Genomic DNA, 20,896 nt, shown 5'->3' with positions numbered 1-20,896 from the left:
GTCAGATGCCTTCCTAAATTTTGGAGGCAGAAATTTCCTTTATATTCATCTGCTGCCTTCTGTAGGAAACTAGGGGAGATTTAGAATGTCTTTTTAAAGCAATTTTATTACAGCAGTATTGTTACCTGAGTAGTAATTAGAAGTGTTTCAGGGATAAAGGACTCTTATTTTAAAAATACTTTTCAGGGTATTCTTCATCTGAATCTTTAAAAATTTTGCTTTGAAATAGATTCCTTGCATAAATTGAAAATGTCTTGATCCATATATTTATGATATTTGTTAGCAAAAATGTTAGTTTTGTAGTGTGTGAGGCATTGTTCTAAACCCTGGGGAATACAACAATGAATGAAACAGATCGTGTATCGTCCAGGAGCTTGCATTCTAGTTGTAAGCATACCTAAGCCAACATATTTAACTTGAGACAAGTCACCATATTGAAAACATCAGCACAAGCTAGAATGAAGGCATACATGGGAATGAAGAGAGGCTAGCAGGTCTGTTTAGAAAGGGAACTTGAGAAGGTGTCCTGAGGAGGCTGTAGCCAGACATAGCGGGAAGAAAGAGAGCTATGCGAGCATCCTGGAGAGGATCCTGTGTAGACGGAACATTGAATGCAGTCATTAAGGTTAGAAAGAAAGAGGCATGTTTAAGGCAAAGAAGAAAGGTAGCTCATCCAATTTATATGCAATAGCTATGGAATCCTCTCTGTGTCTCTTAAAGAGTGATGACCGTGTCTTCATAAGCTTATATATTGCATGGCTTCTCTTATATGAGAAACCCTAAGTTTAAATAATGCAAAGAGCAAAACAAAAGATAGTAGCAGTGGAGATGGGAAGAGAATCTAGAGATGGAGGGAAAGGAGAAGTGAGGGAGAAATAAAAAGAATCAGGATGTGTTACACATACCATGTACCCATGATGACTGTGATTATTACATACTGCAAGCATATACTAATAAAAAAAGAGTGAGGATAGTGTTGTATGAAAAACATAGGTTACATAGGCCTCATTTCATATCAGTAGTTTTTAGATGGCTCGGCTCACTATTAAGTAGTGCTATAAGCAAATGGCTAGATGGCTCTTAGGAAGGATTTTTGGCAGTATTAGCACTTTGCTTCAGCCTGGTCGTGAGCCAGAGTTCACTTGTTAGTTAGATAAATTGTCATTCATTCATTCACTCACTCATTCATTCACCGTCAACTATTTTTTTTAGGCATTGTCTGTTCTTGCTGCTAGGATAAGTAAATCACAGTTATTGCCTGTCAGATAATGCAGTCTGTTGGTGGAGACAACAGTGTAGATAGGCAGATACAGTAAAGTGTAATTAGTGCTGTAGTCCATACAGGGAGCACACGAACAGGGTGCTTCCTGGAGAAAGATACTTCATTGGGCCTTCATGTGGGTGCCTAAAAGATGGTTGGGAGGGGTATTCCAGGCTTAGTGAAAAAAGATCTGGATGTGTAAGACAGGGACACATTTAGATGTGTTTAGGTTTGAATGACTAGGGCTATGATGATGAACCCTTTAAAGCTTTTAATGATGCAAGTAGCCTGCTGTGGGACACCTGCCATATGTTTGCCACCATAGGATGAGGACATATATGAGAGTTGAGGGTAGACCAGTGGTTCTCAACTTCAGTTGCATATTAGAACCACCTGGAGCACCTGAAAAAAAGAAATCCTTGAGCCACATTCCAGGTGATTTTGTTAGAAAAAAGTCTCACCTGAGACTAGAGTTGGGCACCACTTTTTTGATGCTGCTTTGGTACTTGCAGTATGCAGCTAAGCCTGAGAATCCAAGTACTGCTTCTGATTCCTTTGCCCACAGGGACCTGGCCAAGGCCAGGCAGCTTCTGCTCTGAGGTTGCAGCTCACTGGCAGTATCACTTGCTTGCTGTTACCTCCCTTATTGTCTGACTACTGGGTTATGACTGCTTGCCCATTAGCCCTTCCAGACCTAACTTTTCTTGTGTTACTTCACTCCTTGTAGGACACACTGCCTGACACACTGTGTCCCAGGATCCTGGCCACTCCTACATCTGTTTCTCACTGTCACTGTTAATACTTTCTCTTTGCTACCGTATAGCCTAGCATTATTTTCCTTGACGTCATTTTGGTATATAAGCATTCAGTTTTAGTTAAAAATCTTAAGTTGTTCTTTTGACTTTTTCATCACCTCTTTGTGGAGTTACTGTTGACTTTCCTGTTTGATTTTATCCTCAAATCAATTATATTGTGATTACATAAGGGATTGCTGTACTTTTAAGGTGATTATAGTATTTATGTGTGGTAGATTTGGACTGCCTTTTGTCTTGCACTTGGAGAAGACAGTAGCATGGGACGTTTTACAGAAGGAAATCTTGGAAAAGATGAAGTATTTCTTGAGGCCTACTGTTTGCATTCAGGTGTGTAAATATTTTGTTGTCTCAGCATACATACTCAGTGAGGAAACAGTTATTACAATGAAATTTGAATTCGTTTTATGGATTTTCAAACTGAGAACGTATCCCTCATTTTATAAAAGGAACTAGTTGGTTGCTCTAGGATTTTCCTTAAACTGCTGTGTCTTTTACAATATTTATAAAAGTTTAGTATGTGTTTATCTTGGAGAGATTGTACTAGAACCTTTATTTATACATTTAAAATATTATTACTGTGCTAAGATAACTGTGTAAGACTGTTTAAGTCAATGTGCGGCGCAGGCAGGGTATTATTTGTCTTCTATAACATTTGATATATAACTTGTATTTGGGTAAATCATATTTAAAATATATTAGGATGGCTCAGCAACCTAACAATATTGTAGAGAAGCATTTTACAGAACGGTTTGCAATAACGCCACCGTAAAACATGTACTTGAAGAGAAATTCAGTCCAATTTCCACTGGATATCTGATGCAGGTGTGTCCCTTCAGTTTGCGTGTGGTCAGTGTTGTGGGAATAACGTACTTGCTGCCACAGGAGGAGCAGCCCTTATGCCACCCAACAGTAGAAAGGTAAGAAAAAAAATCACCTTTTGGAATTTCACATATGGTCATGTGTCATCTAAATTGATGCACTATATAATTCCTGTATAAGTGTGTTAGGTGTTTCAAGTTTATTTAAAAATTAAAAATTTAGTTTTTATTCATATTTAAGTATGAAGTTTATGAACTCTTTTTTTTTGGTGCCAGGCATCAGACTCATGACTTCATGCTTGCCAGGCAGGTGCTTATTTCACTGAGCTAAATCTGGGCCCCCTGTGAACTTTTTTTTCAATCAGAAAAACTGTGGAGCACTCAAGGAAGCAAATTAAGTATGACCTGGGACTACAGATAAATTACACTTTTGTTTATCAAGAGATTTCCAGAGTAGCTCACTTGGTCTTCCCTGAAACCCTAAAATGGCAACTCATGGCCTAAAAGATAAAGCCCAGGTGCTACAGTACAAGAATTTTTTTTCTTCAAAGAAAATGGTTTGTATTAGTACATGTTAGGTGTACATAATGATCACAGTTATCATAGGGAATTTGTACCTGTACATGATATGAGTTGATTCTTTTTCTCTATCCTCCCACCCTCCCTTCAGCCCTTCTTTCCTTCTTTATTTACAAAACCTTTGTTTCCATTTTTTACTTCTTTTCTCTTTGTTTTAGTTTTCCCTTTCCCCTCCCTCTTCTCTTACTGTCCCTTCCCATTTAAACATTTTCTTCCTATTTCACTGTCTGTTATACATTTTGGTCCATATTTATACTTTCAGTTTCTCACAGCAGAGAATCAATGGAGTATTCATACTTGTGTGTCCAATTTATTTCACTTTAATACTATGGTTGCAAGGTGCATCCATTGCCTAGAAATGTTTCAAGCATATCCTTCTTTATAGCAGAGTAGTACTCCATTGCATAAAAAACACATCTCAGTCTATTCACCAGTTGATAGGCATTTGTGCTGTTTCCAAGATTGGTTTATTACAAACTGTGCCGCTATAAACATGAGTATTCAAATATCATGGTGCTTTTCTTTTAGGAAGAAACCAAGAGAGGGAATAGCTGGGTTGAATAGAACCTTTAATTCTAGTTTTTGAGGAATCTGCACACTGATTTCCCCAGTAATTCCACCAGTCTACACTCCCACCATCAGTGGAGAAGGGTTCCTGCAGTATGGGAAATTTTTCAGTTTGAAGTCTGATTACTTTTTTTTTTTTTATCAGACTTTGCTTTTTCTTTCCCCATTATCCTAAACTTCCTTTAGTGTCAAAGTATTGTTTGAAAATACATATTCCTTTATATGTGCCTTTGTATATATGGGTTTCTGGGTCTGTATTTCTTTGAAGTATTTGATAGTATTTCTTTTCTTCCCATAGGATTAATTACTTTTCTTTGCTACTACCTCATGCTTTCTACATATTTTGATTATATCTATGATGATGTATTGTGTTAGTGAAATTATATATGTTAATATATAAATTGATAAATAAATTGGAAATTCATGCTTTTATTATATGTTTCAACAGGTATTATAGTCTCTGGATTTTAGAATTTACATAAACTGTACAGCATAGTTCTGTTTGATAGCCCCTGGTTTGATTTTAAAGATGAGAATAGATTAAACTAAATCGAAAGTATTGTACAACATAAGAAAGATTAAATGAGTGATGTTAGCTGTGAGTGCTAAAACATTTTCTCAGAAGCAGCAGTGGCCAGTGCGTGGGGGTGGAGAGTGTTGCTTTCATGAAGGAGGGAGGAGGCAGGCACAGTGTAAGTTGGCATGGGCACCAGTGTGGAGTGTGGAGTGTGGAGCAGGTGGAGAAGTGGGAGAGCAGACCCTTCCAGGAAATGTCTGTTCAGTCTCTGTGTGGGTAAGAAATTGGGCAAAAATCAGAAAGGCGATAAAGAACATCTGAGAGTGATTGAGGGCACTTACAATGTGATACCAATTTTTTTTGGCCTCTTTATTCTCTATTGGGCATTTTAATTTAAAAAATTTTCAGCCCTCTAAGTAAATGAGTTACTAAATCCATTACATGATGATCTCACTAAAAATGTTTTCTTTTGGGGAGTTGTGAGCAAGATTTTTCAGTAATCACAGGGTTCTAGGTAAGAACATAATCACAGTTAAGTAACACCAGCTTTTAGATGGTAATATGTGGTTTTCCTATTCTATAGAGCATTAAAATCTTGTGGGCCAGGTGGTACTGCTCATGTGAAATTAGTAGTAGAATGGGACAAGGAGACAAAAGATTTGTAAGTATTTTTTTAAACTTAATATCTATTCAGACATTGTTTTAGTTATTTTAGTAACTGGAATATAAATCTTTCATCTCTTTAGCTAAGTTTGTTATTAATCCTTTTTAAGCAGGCTATTTTTCCTTTCCTATAGTCTTCTTTATCTGAAAGTCTTAGAACATTTATCTGCTGCTGAGACAGAAGCTGTATACTTACTACTATATAGGTGCAGTTACTTTGATTTTTATTACTGACCTGACAATGCTAGTAAGCTATATCAAATGTATGCTCTTAGGTACAATGGACAGATATGTTTTAGTCAGCAGTGTTCACAGATAATCCTTGAAAAATTAACCTCAATTTAGTTCTTGAGATAATTTTGCAGATGGAGATCTTTTCTAGAACATTTTGTAATATTTAGAGGGATTGGATGACCAGTTTTGATTTTTTTTGTTATGAATTCTTAAGTACTTTGTAAAGCTATAATTATGTTTTTTTGTCTCTTCTGTAAGAGACTGATAGTGCTTTGTCCTCTAATTGTAGCTTGTTTATAAATACTGAAGATGAGTACATCCCTGACTCAGAAAGTGTCCGTCTACAGAAGGAGCGTCATCATCAGCCTCAGACCTGCACTTTATCTCAGTGTTTCCAACTGTACACCAAAGAGGAACGAGTAAGAGATTGGGCAGCAGCCATTGGATGCTGACAGTAGTAGACAAGGGCATGGCAAGATGACAATGGAGAAATAAAATCTGCCCCAGAAAACTCCCCAGGATTTTGTGTTTGCATGTTAGTGCTATTCCTTGTAGGACTTTTACAGAAAGTGATTTAGATTTTTGTTAGATTGGAATGCTCTAGGAATGAATCTTTGTAATTTTTTTCTTTTTGATAATTAATGATTTCTATGAGTTTTAAATTATTTTTTTAAATGACAAAAACAAATGTTTTTCAACTTATTACCTAAGTACTGAGGAATTAGGTGTGAGGACCCATTTAAATTTAATTAAAGCAACAAAAAATCAGAAATTCTCTTCCTTAGTTAAATAAGCCCTGTTTCAAGTGCTTAATAGACATGCATAGCTTTGATACTGAACAGTGCAGATGTAAAGCTCTATAGGATAGTAGTGCTTTGGAGCACATAGCACACAGTACTTTGCAGATATTAAGGATTCAGTAAATATTCAAGTGAATGGATGGACAGATAGAGGGGTAGATAAGTCTGTGTGTGTGAGTTTTAGGCCTGTGTGTTTTTAATGTGCCTTGAGAAGCACTGACAGAGCTCTTGCAGTTTATCTAATCTTGTATTGATGTTTAGTATAATAATTTTGACCATTAGTTTTTAGACTTCACTTCTGTACATAGGGAATGGCATAATTTCAGGATCAGAGGGTACTTTGAAACTTATTTTGTAATGTTACATCTGTCTACTTAGTTTCAGATGGATAGTTCCACTTACAGGTATCTTCTGTTTTGAGGAGCTTGCCTGTACCACTTTTTCTTTGGATAACTCTGATGGTGACTGAAGTTAATCTGAAATATGTCCTGTTTACAACTAACCTGAAATGTGTCCTGGTCTCTCAAGTTTGTTCATACTTAAAACTCATCATTTTCTTCTTTTCTTCAATTATGTGAAAATAGTTTTCATATTCTGACTGAATCTTCTCACTTCCAAACTATTCATCATAGCTGTTTCCTTTAATAGTATTTTTTTATGAGACATGTTTTCTCAGCTTTGGGCATAATTATAAAGTAGCTGGCTTTGAAAGTGACTACTGAGAAAGTAGACTGTGTATGTGGCACTGTGTTTCTGTTTATCTCTTAAGAGATAAATACATGACTTTTGAAATACTAAAGAATAATTCCACAAAGGTTAGAAGTAACAGCACTGGTGTTCACAAACATCTCAGTGGCCTAGAATAAGCTGATGCTAACAAGATAGTTTCCAGAGGGTTCATTCATTTAGGTGGAAGCAAAGATCATGGGGTAGGAAGGAGATTCCGTGGTTATAAAACAGAAACGAGACCCTGTGACTGAGAACACCAGAGGTTAAAGGAGGGAGTTAAGACAGTATAAGCTCTATGAGAGCAGTAATTGTCTTTGTAACTAAATAATTCTAGTATTCTAGAACACATGGGAAATGTTTATAAACATGTACTGGATACATGAACAGTACTTGGAAAGTTAAATATTGAACCCAAAATAATACTACAACTATAGGAGAGGAGGAGGAAGGACTTAGCTAACAGAAGGCTGTATGACAGTAACTTTGGGGTATAATTGTCTGTATGTTCAATGTCGATAAGCAGTGCCACAAGAGTGTGAGCCATTGTTGTGCTGCCTGAGGTATTAGGAACAGTGCCCAAAGCTCTGATAGTGATAGCACTACTGCTTTAATTGCTTCAGATGTTTACTTTAAGAGATGGCAACCGGGGGCAGTCTCTAATGTGTGGTGAGTGGGGTGCCTGGAAGTTATGATTAAAAGAGTATATTTTGACACAGAAGGCCTTACGGGGATCTGATATTAATTTCAGGCACTGTTAAGTATTGTCTGTTGACAAAGGATTAAACTTAATTTTCTATAAAAGGCAAAATCTAAAGATTGTAAATAACAAGGTGAGTGATTTGTCTTAAACATCAAAGACCTTTGTGGCAGACCATCTGCAAATAGAATCATTATCTGCTGAGCTAGTTCCCTTCCTTGGAAGGCCCAAAATAACAGTATAAATATAGAAGAGGAGGAGTTGGGATGTTCAGAGTGTGGTCTACAGATATGAGAGCTTTTCAGCAATGTACAGTGAGATCATTACAGATACCAGAGAAGCATCTGAGAAACTTTCAGTGTTAGATGTTGTCACAACATTCTTATCATATTTTGTGCAAGTATCTGTTTGTAATATATTAGAATTAAGCCAAAACCTGTTTCTTCTATAACACAAGCATTGGTAGGATGGTGATTGCAGGGAATTTTAATATGTCACATGGAGATGTGGGCTTACCAGATAGCAGTTTAGTTTCAGTTTTTCCGATTTACTCCCATCTACCTAAAGATCTGTCCTTCCCTATCTTTCTTGCAAACATAACTAGTCTCCTTGTCATAAAAACAAAGTTCTCTTAGTTCTGCTTTTCTTTCAGTTTATGATGCCAGTTTTTCTCCTTTCTTCTGCCCATTTTATCTTGAGTGGTCCCATATTCTGCCCCCCTCCGTCTCCTGCTTGCCCTTTATCATGTCTCTGACTTGCATTTTTATATTGATTGCTACAATTCTTGGTAGCTCCTAATTTGTTGAGTTCAGTGGCCTCTGCTTAGGCTGCAATTTGATCTCTGTCTTGAATGTGGAGGGGCTGACCACCCATTGCCATTCATTTTTTTTCTGGTATGTAATCTTGTAATTTTCCTGTTTTAGTTTATTTTTTTATTTTAAAGAGAATAAAACAAAGGAAAATGAAACTATAAAACCAATCAAAGTAAACTACTATTAAAGTGATACAGGATTTCAAAACCTTATGAAATCTGCAATAGTTACCATAATGCCTTTTGTTATCTTCAAAATAGCTACAGATACCTTTGAACATAGTAAAAATAAAACAGAACAGAATAGAATAGAAACTGTAAAAACAAAACAATGAATGCAGTAAGGACTTCAAAATAAGCTAATAGTAAATCCAAAATGGCTACCATAATGTCTTGCTATCTTTTAAATAGCTGCTCATACCATCAGATTTAACATAATCAAACAAAAGAGAATAAAATCCAACCCAAGAAAACAATGAAAATCATTCCAGGTGGGGATTACCTCCTTGGGAGGCCTGGTTCTCTCTCTGCACAGTCTGCAAATGGTGCTGAGTCATGGAGAGAGGCTTGAGTGTGGCTGTCCCCACTCTGGCAGCACTCGAGCATGGTGCTGTCCTGTGTATCTGAAGGCTTGGACTATGCATCTGAAGGCTCTGGTGGTTCTGAGTTTTGGTGTTTCCCTTTAAAACATGCATTCCAAAATCTATCCTTGGCTTCTTTCCATTTCAGTAGGAATTGTCATCCATTCCCAGGAATTCCTTTACCATATTGATGATCTCAGATCTGGTATATCTTCTGAATACAGAGTACATTTTTCATGTACTAGCACCTCTGAATTCATACATCCTAACCTTGAACCTTGTCCTGCAGAGATGATATAAATGGATTTTGGGGCCTTAGCTTGATGTTTAGGAAGACTTTGTTGATAGCAAGAGGGGAGGGTTATTTGAAGAGTTCAGTGCTTGGAGGAAAAAACGGACATGATGAAGTCCAGGTGAGTGTGAGTGAGGACTTGGAGTGAAGGTGGTGTTAGTGAGCACAGAGGAGGAGACAGGTACAAGAAATGGCAGAGTGAATTACTTTGATTGGACATAGAGCAAGAAAAGGGAAGTTTGGGGTGATTCTGTGTGTTTTCATCTTTGGTGGGCAGCACTGGTATTTGTTAAGAGGACATGCAGGAACAGAAGGGGGGTCTATGTTGATGGAAAGATAATGAGTTGAATGTGGGAGTATATTGACTCTGGGATGCTTCTGTGCTGCCTAACATCTTCTCTATAGTATTTACCAATTTAGTTGTTCCTCTTTGAAGGATGATCTGGTTGGCACACATTCAGGTGCAAACTCTTCGTCAGTGCCACTTGTGACTGTGCTTGTTATTCCTTTGCCTTCCTCATGGGCAGTTTCCAGGGAGATTCTGAGTTACCCAAGACCTGGGCAAGAAGTTAGTCTGTGTTTTCAAAGTCTTACATGAAGCAGTACATAACAAAAATCATGCTCCTTGTTTTCAGCTTGCCCCAGATGATGCCTGGCGTTGCCCACACTGTAAGCAGCTACAGCAGGGGAGCATTACATTAAGCCTGTGGACTCTGCCTGATGTGCTTATTATACACCTCAAGAGATTTCGCCAGGTAAGGAAATCTGTCATAGGGAAAGGCTAGCATGGCTGAGTTTCCTGTGCCCTCTCCTGGTGGTGGTATGTGGGGTCTTTGGTGTCCCTGTTTGATCCAGTTATCCTGTCTCGGTATGTATTGTCACACATTTACCCCTATTTGGAGTTGTCATTTTCTTTCCTGAAGCAACATTTGAGCATTCTTTACCCTTTAAGTCCTAAACATTTTAGTTTATATTGCAGATGTTTTACTTTGTCTTATGAGTTTACTTTAAACTTGTAAATGTTTCGCTTAATGTTTAGTATGTTTATTTTGGTATTATAAAACGAAAACCAGAGATCCTTTCTGTAGGGGAAAGAATTCTATTTCTATCTAATGTAGTAGTGAATGTAATCCTGCTCCCATGGAGCTGTTGTATTATTGAAGAGATGAGTCATAAATACGTACAAAGAAGAATTGCTCTTTATTGTATTGCTTTGTGTATCAGTTTTTCAAAAAAAAAAGAAAACTTGTCTATTGTCTGAGATCATGATTGTCTTAGACAATCCTGTTAGCAAGAAAGGTAAATGGGAGGTGAACAGAGTATAGGCTTGGCTTTAAGAACGTGTGTGGGGGCCAGAGTTTTAGCTCAGCAGCATAAGTGCCTGCTTGGCAAACGTGAGGTTGTGGTTTGATCCCTCGCACAAAAAAAAAGAATGTCTGTGAAAGATGAGCAGGTGTTTTCCAGTGAATATGGAAGCTGGGATGCTTGCTTATAGTGACATAGGGAGCAGTGTCTCCAGAGGCTGGGGTCTGGAGGAACATAGCACTTATGTGAGACTGAAAGCAGGGCACTAGTCTGGTGTTCCAGAGGTGGGATGGTGGTGGAGCTGGGATATCTTTTGGAAGGGTCATTCTGGCTCCTGTCTGGAGAACTGATGAGAGAGACACTGTAAGAATGAAGCCAGGGAGAGCAGGAGGAGGCCAGGGCAGTCATCTGGGGAAGGATGCTGCTGGTTTGGGATCAGGAGATGTGAATCAGCTGAGATAGGGGCAGGACCTCCAAGGAAGTAGAGGTGGCAGTGATGACACGCGGTCCTCAGACATGAGCGCTTTTGCTTAGGCAATCAGTGTTCAGCATAGTTCCCCTTTGGCTCCACAAGGGGAAAGCTGGTTGAGGATTTGGATGCCAGTCTTCGGTGTCTCCTTCCTACATGGACTGATTTCCCTTTTTTTTGGTTTCTTTGAAAGCATATCTTCTCCTTTCCAGAAACCTAGAACTGAGTCTTATCTTTGACTCTTTATTATCCTTCTCACTTAGGCAGTCACTTGCAGTTTGGCTGTGGCTCTCTGCAGAATCTTTATGTGTGTCCTTGTGTTCATTCTGCTGTTACCCGGCTATTTGAGACTTCTTGTTATTTTCCAGCTGGTTGCAATTACAGTGTTTTTAAAATTGATTTCTTAACCTCATCACTCTGCTTTCTAACATATATTACTTGCTGCTCACAGAGGACTCCAGTGACATCACCTCTTCTTTAAAAACCTCAGTGCTTCCCCTTTTACCAGAGATTAAGGTCCACAGTCTTCAGCCTAGCCTTCCCAACCGTTTAGAGCTCTTTCTCCTATCTTTCATATTTTTCTTCCTTTAATAGATCTGTAGCTTCTAGGGTTTGGCATATCTATGCCTGATTAGTTTTGTAAAGCTTCTGTGATTCAGAAAACATGTATAAATATCTATTAAACTAATGGTTGGGGGGCTTTCAAAGGATTTTCCTGTGCACTTAATAGAAAATACAAATTACTCAGAACTGTCAGTTAAATGAATATTTTAAGCTAAGTCAATGTGATCTTGTAATGTATTTGTTGAAGGAGAGAGAAAAGGGCCCTGCTCATTGAGTGACTCCTCTGGCACAGCCACTAGAAAGGTGTGTCCTTCATGGAGTTACCACTCCATTAATTCTCATGCCTCTCTAAAAGATGTCTCAGCATAACCACCTGAAATTGTCCATTGTTTTATAAGTTAAAAACCTTAAAACTCTTAACAAATAAGGAAATGAAGACTCAAGAGGGGTTCATTTACTGTTTGTGTGTAGATTTTTTACTGATTCCATTTGAGTTGTGTTGAAACCTGTTCCACTAGACCAGTGGTGGTGAACCTGTACCGCATTGGGCTGTTTGTATTACTGAAAGCTCTGAAAGGTTTGTCATCACTGCTCTAGACAGTGAAAACTCACTGCTCTAGACAGTGAAAACTCTAGACAGTTTCCCTATTATAATGTATGTCTTGGGAAGTTTTAGATAGGTGACTCAGACTGCTTTAGCAAAAATCATCCATATTTTACATGAACTGATCTGCTATTTGAACTTGTTTTTCTTCTTGTGACAGGAAGGAGACAAGCGTATGAAACTTCAGAACATGGTCAAATTCCCCTTGAATGGCCTGGACATGACTCCTCATGTGGTTAAGAGAAGCCAGAGCAGCTGGAGTTTGCCATCCCATTGGTCCCCGTGGAGACGGCCTTACGGACTCGGGAGAGACCCTGAGGACTACATCTATGACCTGTATGCTGTGTGCAATCATCATGGCACCATGCAAGGGGGGCACTACACAGGTCTGCAGTGTGAGAGGCCGCGTGTCTGTGCTGACATTCCTATAGGCGGGTTTGGCTTATCATAGGGTTATTTGGCTTTTAGAACTTCCCTTTCTCTTCCAGTGGGCAGTATGCCAGTTGTGAGGGCCGTTTTATCCTTGAGGTCTCTATCCAAAAGCGAGTATGTTACAAATCTTCCTCTTCATCTTGAGTTGGATCATTTGGTAGTTATCAGGTCTGAGTGGAGAGTTATGTGTGGATAGCACTGTCTGGTCCACCGGGGAGTCATGCTGTTTACCCCATTTGTACTCATTTAAGGTTTTGCTTTATTTCTTTGAGATTCTAGCTTCTCTGTTAGTTACAATTACTCTGAGCCACTTTTAATAGTGTCTTTATTCTTTTTTGTTTTAAGGATAAACTTACTTTTTCATTTATAGAAGCAACTCTGTTCATTATATGAAATTTAGAGACTAGAGAGAGGTGGAAAGAAGAATATTATGATCCATGGACTTATTATTCAAAGAGAACCATTGTATACATTTTAAACAATTGTGATAATATATATATATAGTACAATTACCATTTTAGCCATTTTTAAATGTGTAATTCAGTGGTATTAAATACTTTCACATTTTACAGCCATCATTGTTAAACATCTCCAGAACTTTTTTCATGTTTTTAAACTGAAATTCTGTACCAGTGATGGCAAACATTTTAGAGCTTTCAGTGATGTAAACAGCCTGCTATGGCATCTGTGCCATAAGTTTGTCACCACTGTTTTATACCATTAAAGAAAAATTTCCATTCTTTTCTTGCCCCTGACAGCCACCATACTCTTTGTTTTTATGAACTTAACTAGGTAACTCCTGTAAGTGAAATCATGCAGTATTTGTTCTTTGTGGCTGGTTTATTTCATTTAGGATAATGTCTTTAAGGTTCATCCATGTTGTAGCATGCATCAAAATTTACTTCCTTTTTAAGGCTGAATAATGTAGCATTGTATATACTTCACCTATGGCATATACTTACAGTGTTTTCTGTAAATTGTTGCTGTTATTTTACACTGTTGCAGTTATGCTGGTGTGTTCTATCCAGGGGAACATTAAGCACCTCGTATTTAGCTTGCAGTGATGTCTTTCACATGGAGATAAATATATATATTATCTCAACCTCTGAATTCAGGAGTATAATCAAGTAGGGGGAGACAAGTAAAACTTGCAGTAATGTGTAGTAGGTTCTGTGTGGGAAATCTGAACAATGGATGGAGGCAGGGGGCCAGAGGAGGGAGTAGTCACAGAGGTACAGCGTATACCCTACTGTTCCTATAAGAGTAAATTGTCTAGTGCTGTCATAGCCATTTTACTTTGTGTAACTACACTCTGTGATGTTCAGATGATGAAATTGCCCAATATCACATTTTTTAGATGGCTCCTATCAACTAACACTAGTATCTTTGTGTATACTCACTTTTTCTGACTTTTAATTCTGAATTTCTTTGAGAGTCTTAGAAATAGAATTGTTGGATTAAGGCCATACAAAAACCACTTGAAGGCAAGCCAGATTTTAGGGCTTCTTGCTTGGATATCTGTTTATATGAGAATTGAAGTGAGAATAATATTGTAAGTTGGGTTTATCTTTATGGGAGGCCAGGACTGTGATTTCTGTATCCTTTATACCCAATATATTTCACAGCATACTTCTCAGGAACTTTATTTCTTAATCAGTTCTAAGGTTTCTATAGCAAGACCCTAGAACATTAGTAATGACGATATATTTCAAAAGGTAAGAGGAGGTAACTAGATGTGGGACTTCTATCCCTATGTTGCCAATCACCAAGGGAAAGGAATCTGTCAACCTTCCCAGCTCTTGCAGGAGTCCTTTTTTAGCATCTTCTCTCTGCCTCTCCCAAGACAGGAGATCAAGAAAATGACTGGATGCCATCCTTTACTCTTAAAATCCTTTTTTTTCAATCTCTTTAAATATTTAGATGATGCTGGCAACACTTGTTTGCAAAAGAAATGATCCAAACTTCTCCATGGGTCATAATGAAACAGTTTGGACTGCCTATTCTTGCTATAGGCAGCACTTGGAAGGAGAAACAGAAGATAGGTTTCAGAGATGCTCTGGCTTCATGAAAGGCTAAATATTAATTAAATACCTAAACACATCTTACCTTGTACTTTGGTTTAAACCCATTTGAATTTATGATTCCTATTTAATGTCTTACATATTGTATGTCTATATTTATAAATTGTGTAAGATTTCTGCTAATTGGATTTTTGCTTTTATTACTAGTGTCATTACTAGTAATATTTATGTTCTTTGATAGTCATGAAATTATATGCTCATAGCCTCTTAGAATGGAAAAAGGGTTAGAAATAATGTAATTTCATTGATTTACCTGGTCTGCATTTTTGACCAGTATTCACCCAGCTTAAAGCTTTAGTAAAGAAGTCATTTTCCATTTGTAATAGTTCCTAAGGAAAACATACACTGACTTGTGATGTGTTTTTGAGCAAGAAATCTTGACATAAAAAAAGGACAGTATTAGGTTTTGGTATATCCTATTGTTTATTTAGAACAATCTTTGGAAAATGCCTGAAAATCCATAGAGGTGGTATACTTTAGTGAAAGGACCTTAGATTAGAAGCAAGACCCATCTTTTTGGCTCCATAATTTTGGCCAGATAACCTTCCATTAGCTTGATTTTCATATTGGTAATCAGGAAGTGAGCCTGGCTGCCTCATGGAGTCCCTTGCCTGGGAGTTACTCAGATAGTTTTTATATTATTTTCCCTTTCCTGTACCTGAGACATACTTCTGGCTATCTGGTATATAAAATGTTTAGAATCTTAGTTTAGAGAACACTTCAGATACCTTCAGCATTGTTGAATTAAAGATGCTGTTTTTCACTTTAAATGTTGAATGTCTGTTCTGATGTGTTCTGTATTTTGCACTGGTTCTAGCTATAGTTATATGATATGGCTCACTTGTGCAAGGGTTCTAGAACAGTGCTTCTCAAACCATTTGTGATGAAGACTTTGTTTTTTTCTACTTACAGTTTTCTAATCCTTCATAAGCCAGTACTTTTGTAAAAATGTGATAAAAACATTATAGCAGTATCAAGTTGCTGTGAAAGCTTTTGAACGCTTATCTCTGTTTTTGGTGCCTCTCTTGTGGACAAATGCCAGTCTGAGACTCAATTCAAGTGGGACTGGCCTAGACAGCATGTTAGAAGGTAGTGCTGGGGAGGAAAGCAAGTAGAATTTTTTTTTGTAAATAGATTATTTCCTCCCAAGTGAGTTATTTAACTGCCTTACTTTCCATGCCATGCTTGAGAACAGACTGTCCTTCAGAGAAATAAGAAACAGCGTTATTGTGCCCCCTTGTCTTGGGCATGTGCCCACTTTACATTTCTACCCCTGCTCACCATTCCAGAATAGGAGCTGCCACTCCTTGCCAGTTGGGTCATCTATACATCAGGCCTGACCTGAAACCATTGGTCAAGCAAGGTTTAGCTCTGTTTGCTGCTTGTATCTCCATTTCTCCCTAGTTCTGGTTCTGATAAGTCCTTAGCTGCAAATGTCATTCCTTTCCATGTTCATAGATTCTTTTTCTGCTCTTCTTTTGGGGACTTGTCTGGTATAGTAATCCTTCCTTGTCTGGGGCCCTTTTATCTCTTTTAGTTGTCTGGTTGCTAAAGTTGTATGGCTTATTGAGGGATTCACTTCTAAAACCTGTCAGAACCTCATATGCAATATTCATGGGACCACACTAATTCTATATCATCTGGCATTCAATGAGATATTCTAGCTATCATTTGATCTCACTCTGGTAAATGGATATTTTTAGAAAGTGTGATGGTAATATGCCTTTTTGGATCAAACTTGTAAGACTCATTTATAAATCCTTACAGGGTGACTTGGCTTCCTGATCTCTTAAGTTTGCGTTGTGAGAAAGGTGTGTTGGAGATTAAACCCAGGGCCTTTTGCATGCCAAGCCCACGCTTCCAGCCCCAAACTGTTTAATTTTTGTTGATACTTGAATGCTGAATTTCTTTATTAAGTTTAGAGTTTGAATTGGAGAGAATGCCTTCTTTATTAGTTTATATGTTCTCAATTTGTTGGGGAACTTCCACGAAGTGTTACCTGCTAAAGGGTTTAAGTTTAAACTCAAGGATTAGAGAAACTGGAAAGGAGCTAGGCTCTGCCCTTCACCAGCTGTGTGACTGTGGGCATGCAGGGGAGTGTTTTTGGACCTCTATAAATTGAGAGTAATAATAAAACAAATCTTAGAATTAAAATGAGGCACTTGGCATATGACGTGTTAAACAGAAGTTAGGGGCTGGGTTATTAATATTAATTCTATTTGTATTATTTTGTGTCTCTAATAAACACTAGAATGTTAAATGCTTAAGGTTTTTACCTTTGGTACTATTGACATTCTGATTGTATAATTCTGTGCTGTTCTGTGCAGTGTAAACCATTTAGCAGCATGCTTTACCTCTACCAACTAGATGCTGATAGCATGTTCCTATCTGGTTTTGTCAGTTAAAATGTCTCCTTCATTGCTGAATGTCCCCTGCAGGGCAAAATTGCCATGATTGAGATGCAGTGGTTTAAATAAGTATATTGTGTTTTCTAAGTTTAAATAGAAATGTGTCTACTAGGAATAATTTGGAATTTCTCAAAATACTTTGCTTGAGAGTGGTGTGGAATTTGGATTTTTAAAAGCTCTGTGTTACTGGGTACAGGCTTACACAGTTCTTGAATTAATTATATTAACCAAAGAGATGGTGTTGGTGGGGGGTAGAAGGGCATGGTGGGTGTGTCATCCACCTGGTACTAACTGTAGGCTCCTTTTGGCAGCTTACTGTAAGAACTCTGTGGATGGTCTCTGGTATTGCTTTGATGACAGCGATGTGCAGCAGCTGTCAGAGGATGAAGTGTGCACACAGACAGCCTACATCCTTTTCTACCAGAGGCGGACGGCCATCCCATCATGGTCAGCCAACAGCTCGGTGGCAGGTAAGACTGACTCCTGTTCTTAGTCAGTGTTTCCCAAAGTAGAAGATTGTAATTCATGGTCCGGAGGATCGCAGAAGCTTTATGACTGTCAGTTTGATCAAATTAATTCTCATGTTTTCCTTTAATCTGCAAACCCACGTGATTATAGAGAAGGACATGAGGATGAACTGTGAGGGAACCCGTGGCCTGGCAGAGTTCATGTAGAACGGCACACAGGGCTTGTATTGTTTCCTTGTGGGATGCGTGTATGGGATGAATGGAGAAGAAACCTTGCATTCTGCTCCAAAACCTCTACTTTGGGTTACCTTGGTACATATTTCATCTAAGCCGTGTGTTTATCATCTCTAATGTGTGATCATAACACCTACCTTGTGGGATCATGGTATGCACTAAATTAGGTAAAAGTATGTGAAAAACATTTTGTAAAGAGGGAAACCCATTAAAAATAGTCTTTTTTCCAATTCAGAGATTGCCCTGTTTTGGTAGGGTGATTGAGAGTTATAATAGTACATGATTTGTGTTTAGTCTCATGGTGTCTAGCCTACTGTATTAATAAACACAGCGGTGAATACCAATACACAGTATGCTTGCAACACACATGATCCAAACAAGGGCACATGTGTTCCTGATTCAGCGTTTGACTGTAATAGAACATGACAGAGGACTGCACTGTGACATGGTAAAGTATCAACATGATAGGCTAGAGAGTGGTGACTTCTACCCCTCTCTAAGCCTATGAAGACTAAGTTTAAAGCATTGAAAGTGAACTGTATTTAAGTGAAGTGACTGCTTGCTAGAGCCATACCCACCCAGTGTGTAGCTGCTCATTTCCTGACAGGATGTGGAAGCTCCAGTGCTCTAAGGCTTCTGTGCTTTCCAGAGAGGTGCTCAGAAATGACATGCTGTTGAGTATAGTTGAAGATGGTCCTGCTTGAAATTGTAGTCCATTTCAAGAGTATTTTTTGTTGTCCTCACAAATATTTAAGGGTATCCCAATACAGATTGACACATAGTTAGGTTTGTGTGTGTATTATTAATATCATGAAATGGTTAAACATATCCATTAAGGGATGGGAGTGCAGCTTAGTGGTAGAGCATTTACTGCATATGTGCTTGATAAGCCTAAAATAGAGCTTGGGCTCTATTTTTCACACTGATCTCCTGCTCCTTAAATTCCATAAGGCAATTAAGTCAAGAAAAAACACAGTGTACTATCGCTTGTTCTCTTTGAATTAGAAATACTACTGCACGTGCTCACAACAGAGCCTGCCTGGCTTGGAAGTGCTTAATATTGGTGGAATGGATGAATGTGTGAATGACTGTTTATATTCCATTCTCTTGTAAACTTGTAAGATTCAGACATTGCATTCTGAAATGTTTCTCCCTGTTCTTGCATCTATTACTCCTGTAAATCTCATATGTTGGCCCTGCCTTCCGTTTCTTCATCTTCTACTTGACTCTGGTAGTGTATGTCAGCCTCTGGGTGAGGACATGAGTACTCTCAGTTCAAGGGTAGGTGCAGCACAGTCTGACTGTTGGACCCTGGTTGAGCAATGTCCACCTCTTTTCCACAGGCTCCACGAGTTCTTCCCTGTGCGAGCATTGGGTGAGCCGGCTCCCAGGGAGCAAGCAAGCTAGTGTGACCTCTGCAGCTTCTTCCAGACGTACCTCCTTGGCCTCACTCTCAGAGTCTGTGGAGATGACTGGAGAAAGAAGTGAAGATGATGGTAGGTGTGAGTTTTGGTGACAGATTTCCAAAATGGTAACTGATGAACATAGCGCAGGGTTTCTCATGAACAAAGTCCCAAGAGATTGTGGGAGAACTGAAAGGAGGTATATATAGCAAGTGGGGCTGCATAACTGTGGGTCACAATCATAAATACATTCTGTATAAAGGGGGTTGTTGGCTTTTCCTTTATAATTCAGAACTTTTTACTTCATTATTTTCCATTATTTCCATTATTTTCTGCTCTAGTTGTCTAGTGTGTAGAGTCAGGCTTTAACTCTGTGTAGTAATGCACACTTTTTTAAAAGTGCTTTTAAAATCCTCAGAAGGTTTAAGTAAGTTGTACCTTGCCCAAGGTTACCTGGTTAGTAGATAGTGTTTCCAGCCTAATGAAGAGGCCCCTGACTCTGCAAGCTTCAGACTTCTGATTCTCAACATAGTTACAATACAAAAACTGCGAAAATCTGTTAAAAAGTAAACTCTGGATTTTTGTGTGTTTGGCTTTTTAAAATTTTTCTTTGTTGCTAGAGTAATGGCAGGATAGACCTTAGTTCTAACAGGGACCCCAGGTTATGTGAGAAAGATCGGCAGCCAGTACTGGAAGGAGGGAAGAGTGAGCTCAGCTTCTATAATGAGGACTTTGACTCCTCTTCCAAGTCTCACTCTGAGGCCAGCATTTCGATTGCTAAAAACTGCTTCCAGTGGTGATGGATAATTTGAGAAAATAAAATGAAGCTAAAATTGCAGGAGGTTGGAAGATGACCAAGTTAGCAGAACAGTGTCACAGTTCTATCTCTGTCATCTGTCTGGCTTGTTGTTTCCTTATTTATAAACTAAGATCATCAGGCTGTAATTGCTAAACTCGTTGTAGCTCCTAACATTTTAATATATGCCAACTAGTGAACCTTTGCATATTTAGATAGATTGTTTTTAACATAGTCTGTAAACTTGGAATTCATTATCTAGATTTGATTTGTCTCGGTGTATTTTTTAAACACTATAGTTGGTGAAGTCAATATCCTCCCAAGCATCAACTCGTTTAACAGTGCTGGATGGTACCTACAGGACAGAGCTTGGCTCTTAGGATTTTGTAGAGATGGAATTTCATAAATGCCACTGCCTCAGTACCAAGTGTGTATACTATTCAGTTTAGAATTTTATTTGGAAGTTTTAAACCACTGCAAATACAGACATTCTATATTTTTCTAGTTATGAGTATTTCCTTGGCAGTTTTAGGTCACTCTGGATAGGTATAATTGTATCCAAGTCTCTAGTTCTTTTCATTATTGCAGTTTAATAGTCAGCTGTTCCAAACTAATTTACATGTGGCACTGAGAGGGGGCCACAGGGTAATGTGTTTTGATATTAGCTCTGCCTGTAATTATTTGTGTAACCTCAGGCAAAAACTTCATTCTTGAGTCCCAGATGCCATTCAGTAATGTGATGAAGTTGGATTAGCAGTTCACATTTAGT

The 20,896-nt window shown here is 38.3% G+C and overlaps 1 protein-coding gene across 1 annotated transcript in view; it reads left to right on the top strand.

Annotated features, from left to right (window-relative positions):
- Usp31 (ubiquitin specific peptidase 31) overlaps window positions 1–20,896 on the top strand; it is a 101,878-nt gene that overhangs the window by 53,294 nt on the left and 27,688 nt on the right. The window contains exons 8-15 of the mRNA XM_063226657.1: window positions 2,292–2,403; window positions 2,899–2,993; window positions 5,141–5,218; window positions 5,744–5,873; window positions 10,000–10,119; window positions 12,467–12,692; window positions 17,539–17,697; window positions 19,272–19,424. Of these exons, the coding sequence (XP_063082727.1) occupies window positions 2,292–2,403; window positions 2,899–2,993; window positions 5,141–5,218; window positions 5,744–5,873; window positions 10,000–10,119; window positions 12,467–12,692; window positions 17,539–17,697; window positions 19,272–19,424 (1,073 nt within the window). The remainder of the gene's footprint in view (window positions 1–2,291; window positions 2,404–2,898; window positions 2,994–5,140; window positions 5,219–5,743; window positions 5,874–9,999; window positions 10,120–12,466; window positions 12,693–17,538; window positions 17,698–19,271; window positions 19,425–20,896) is intronic.

This window comes from Cavia porcellus, unplaced genomic scaffold (assembly GCF_034190915.1).
Source record: "Cavia porcellus strain 051 isolate PalLab524CR breed Dunkin Hartley unplaced genomic scaffold, mCavPor4.1 scaffold_16, whole genome shotgun sequence".
NCBI classification, from domain to species: domain Eukaryota; kingdom Metazoa; phylum Chordata; class Mammalia; order Rodentia; family Caviidae; genus Cavia; species Cavia porcellus.
Note: the sequence above shows the minus strand (reverse complement) of the source record. Positions and strands in the feature narration are given on the sequence as shown.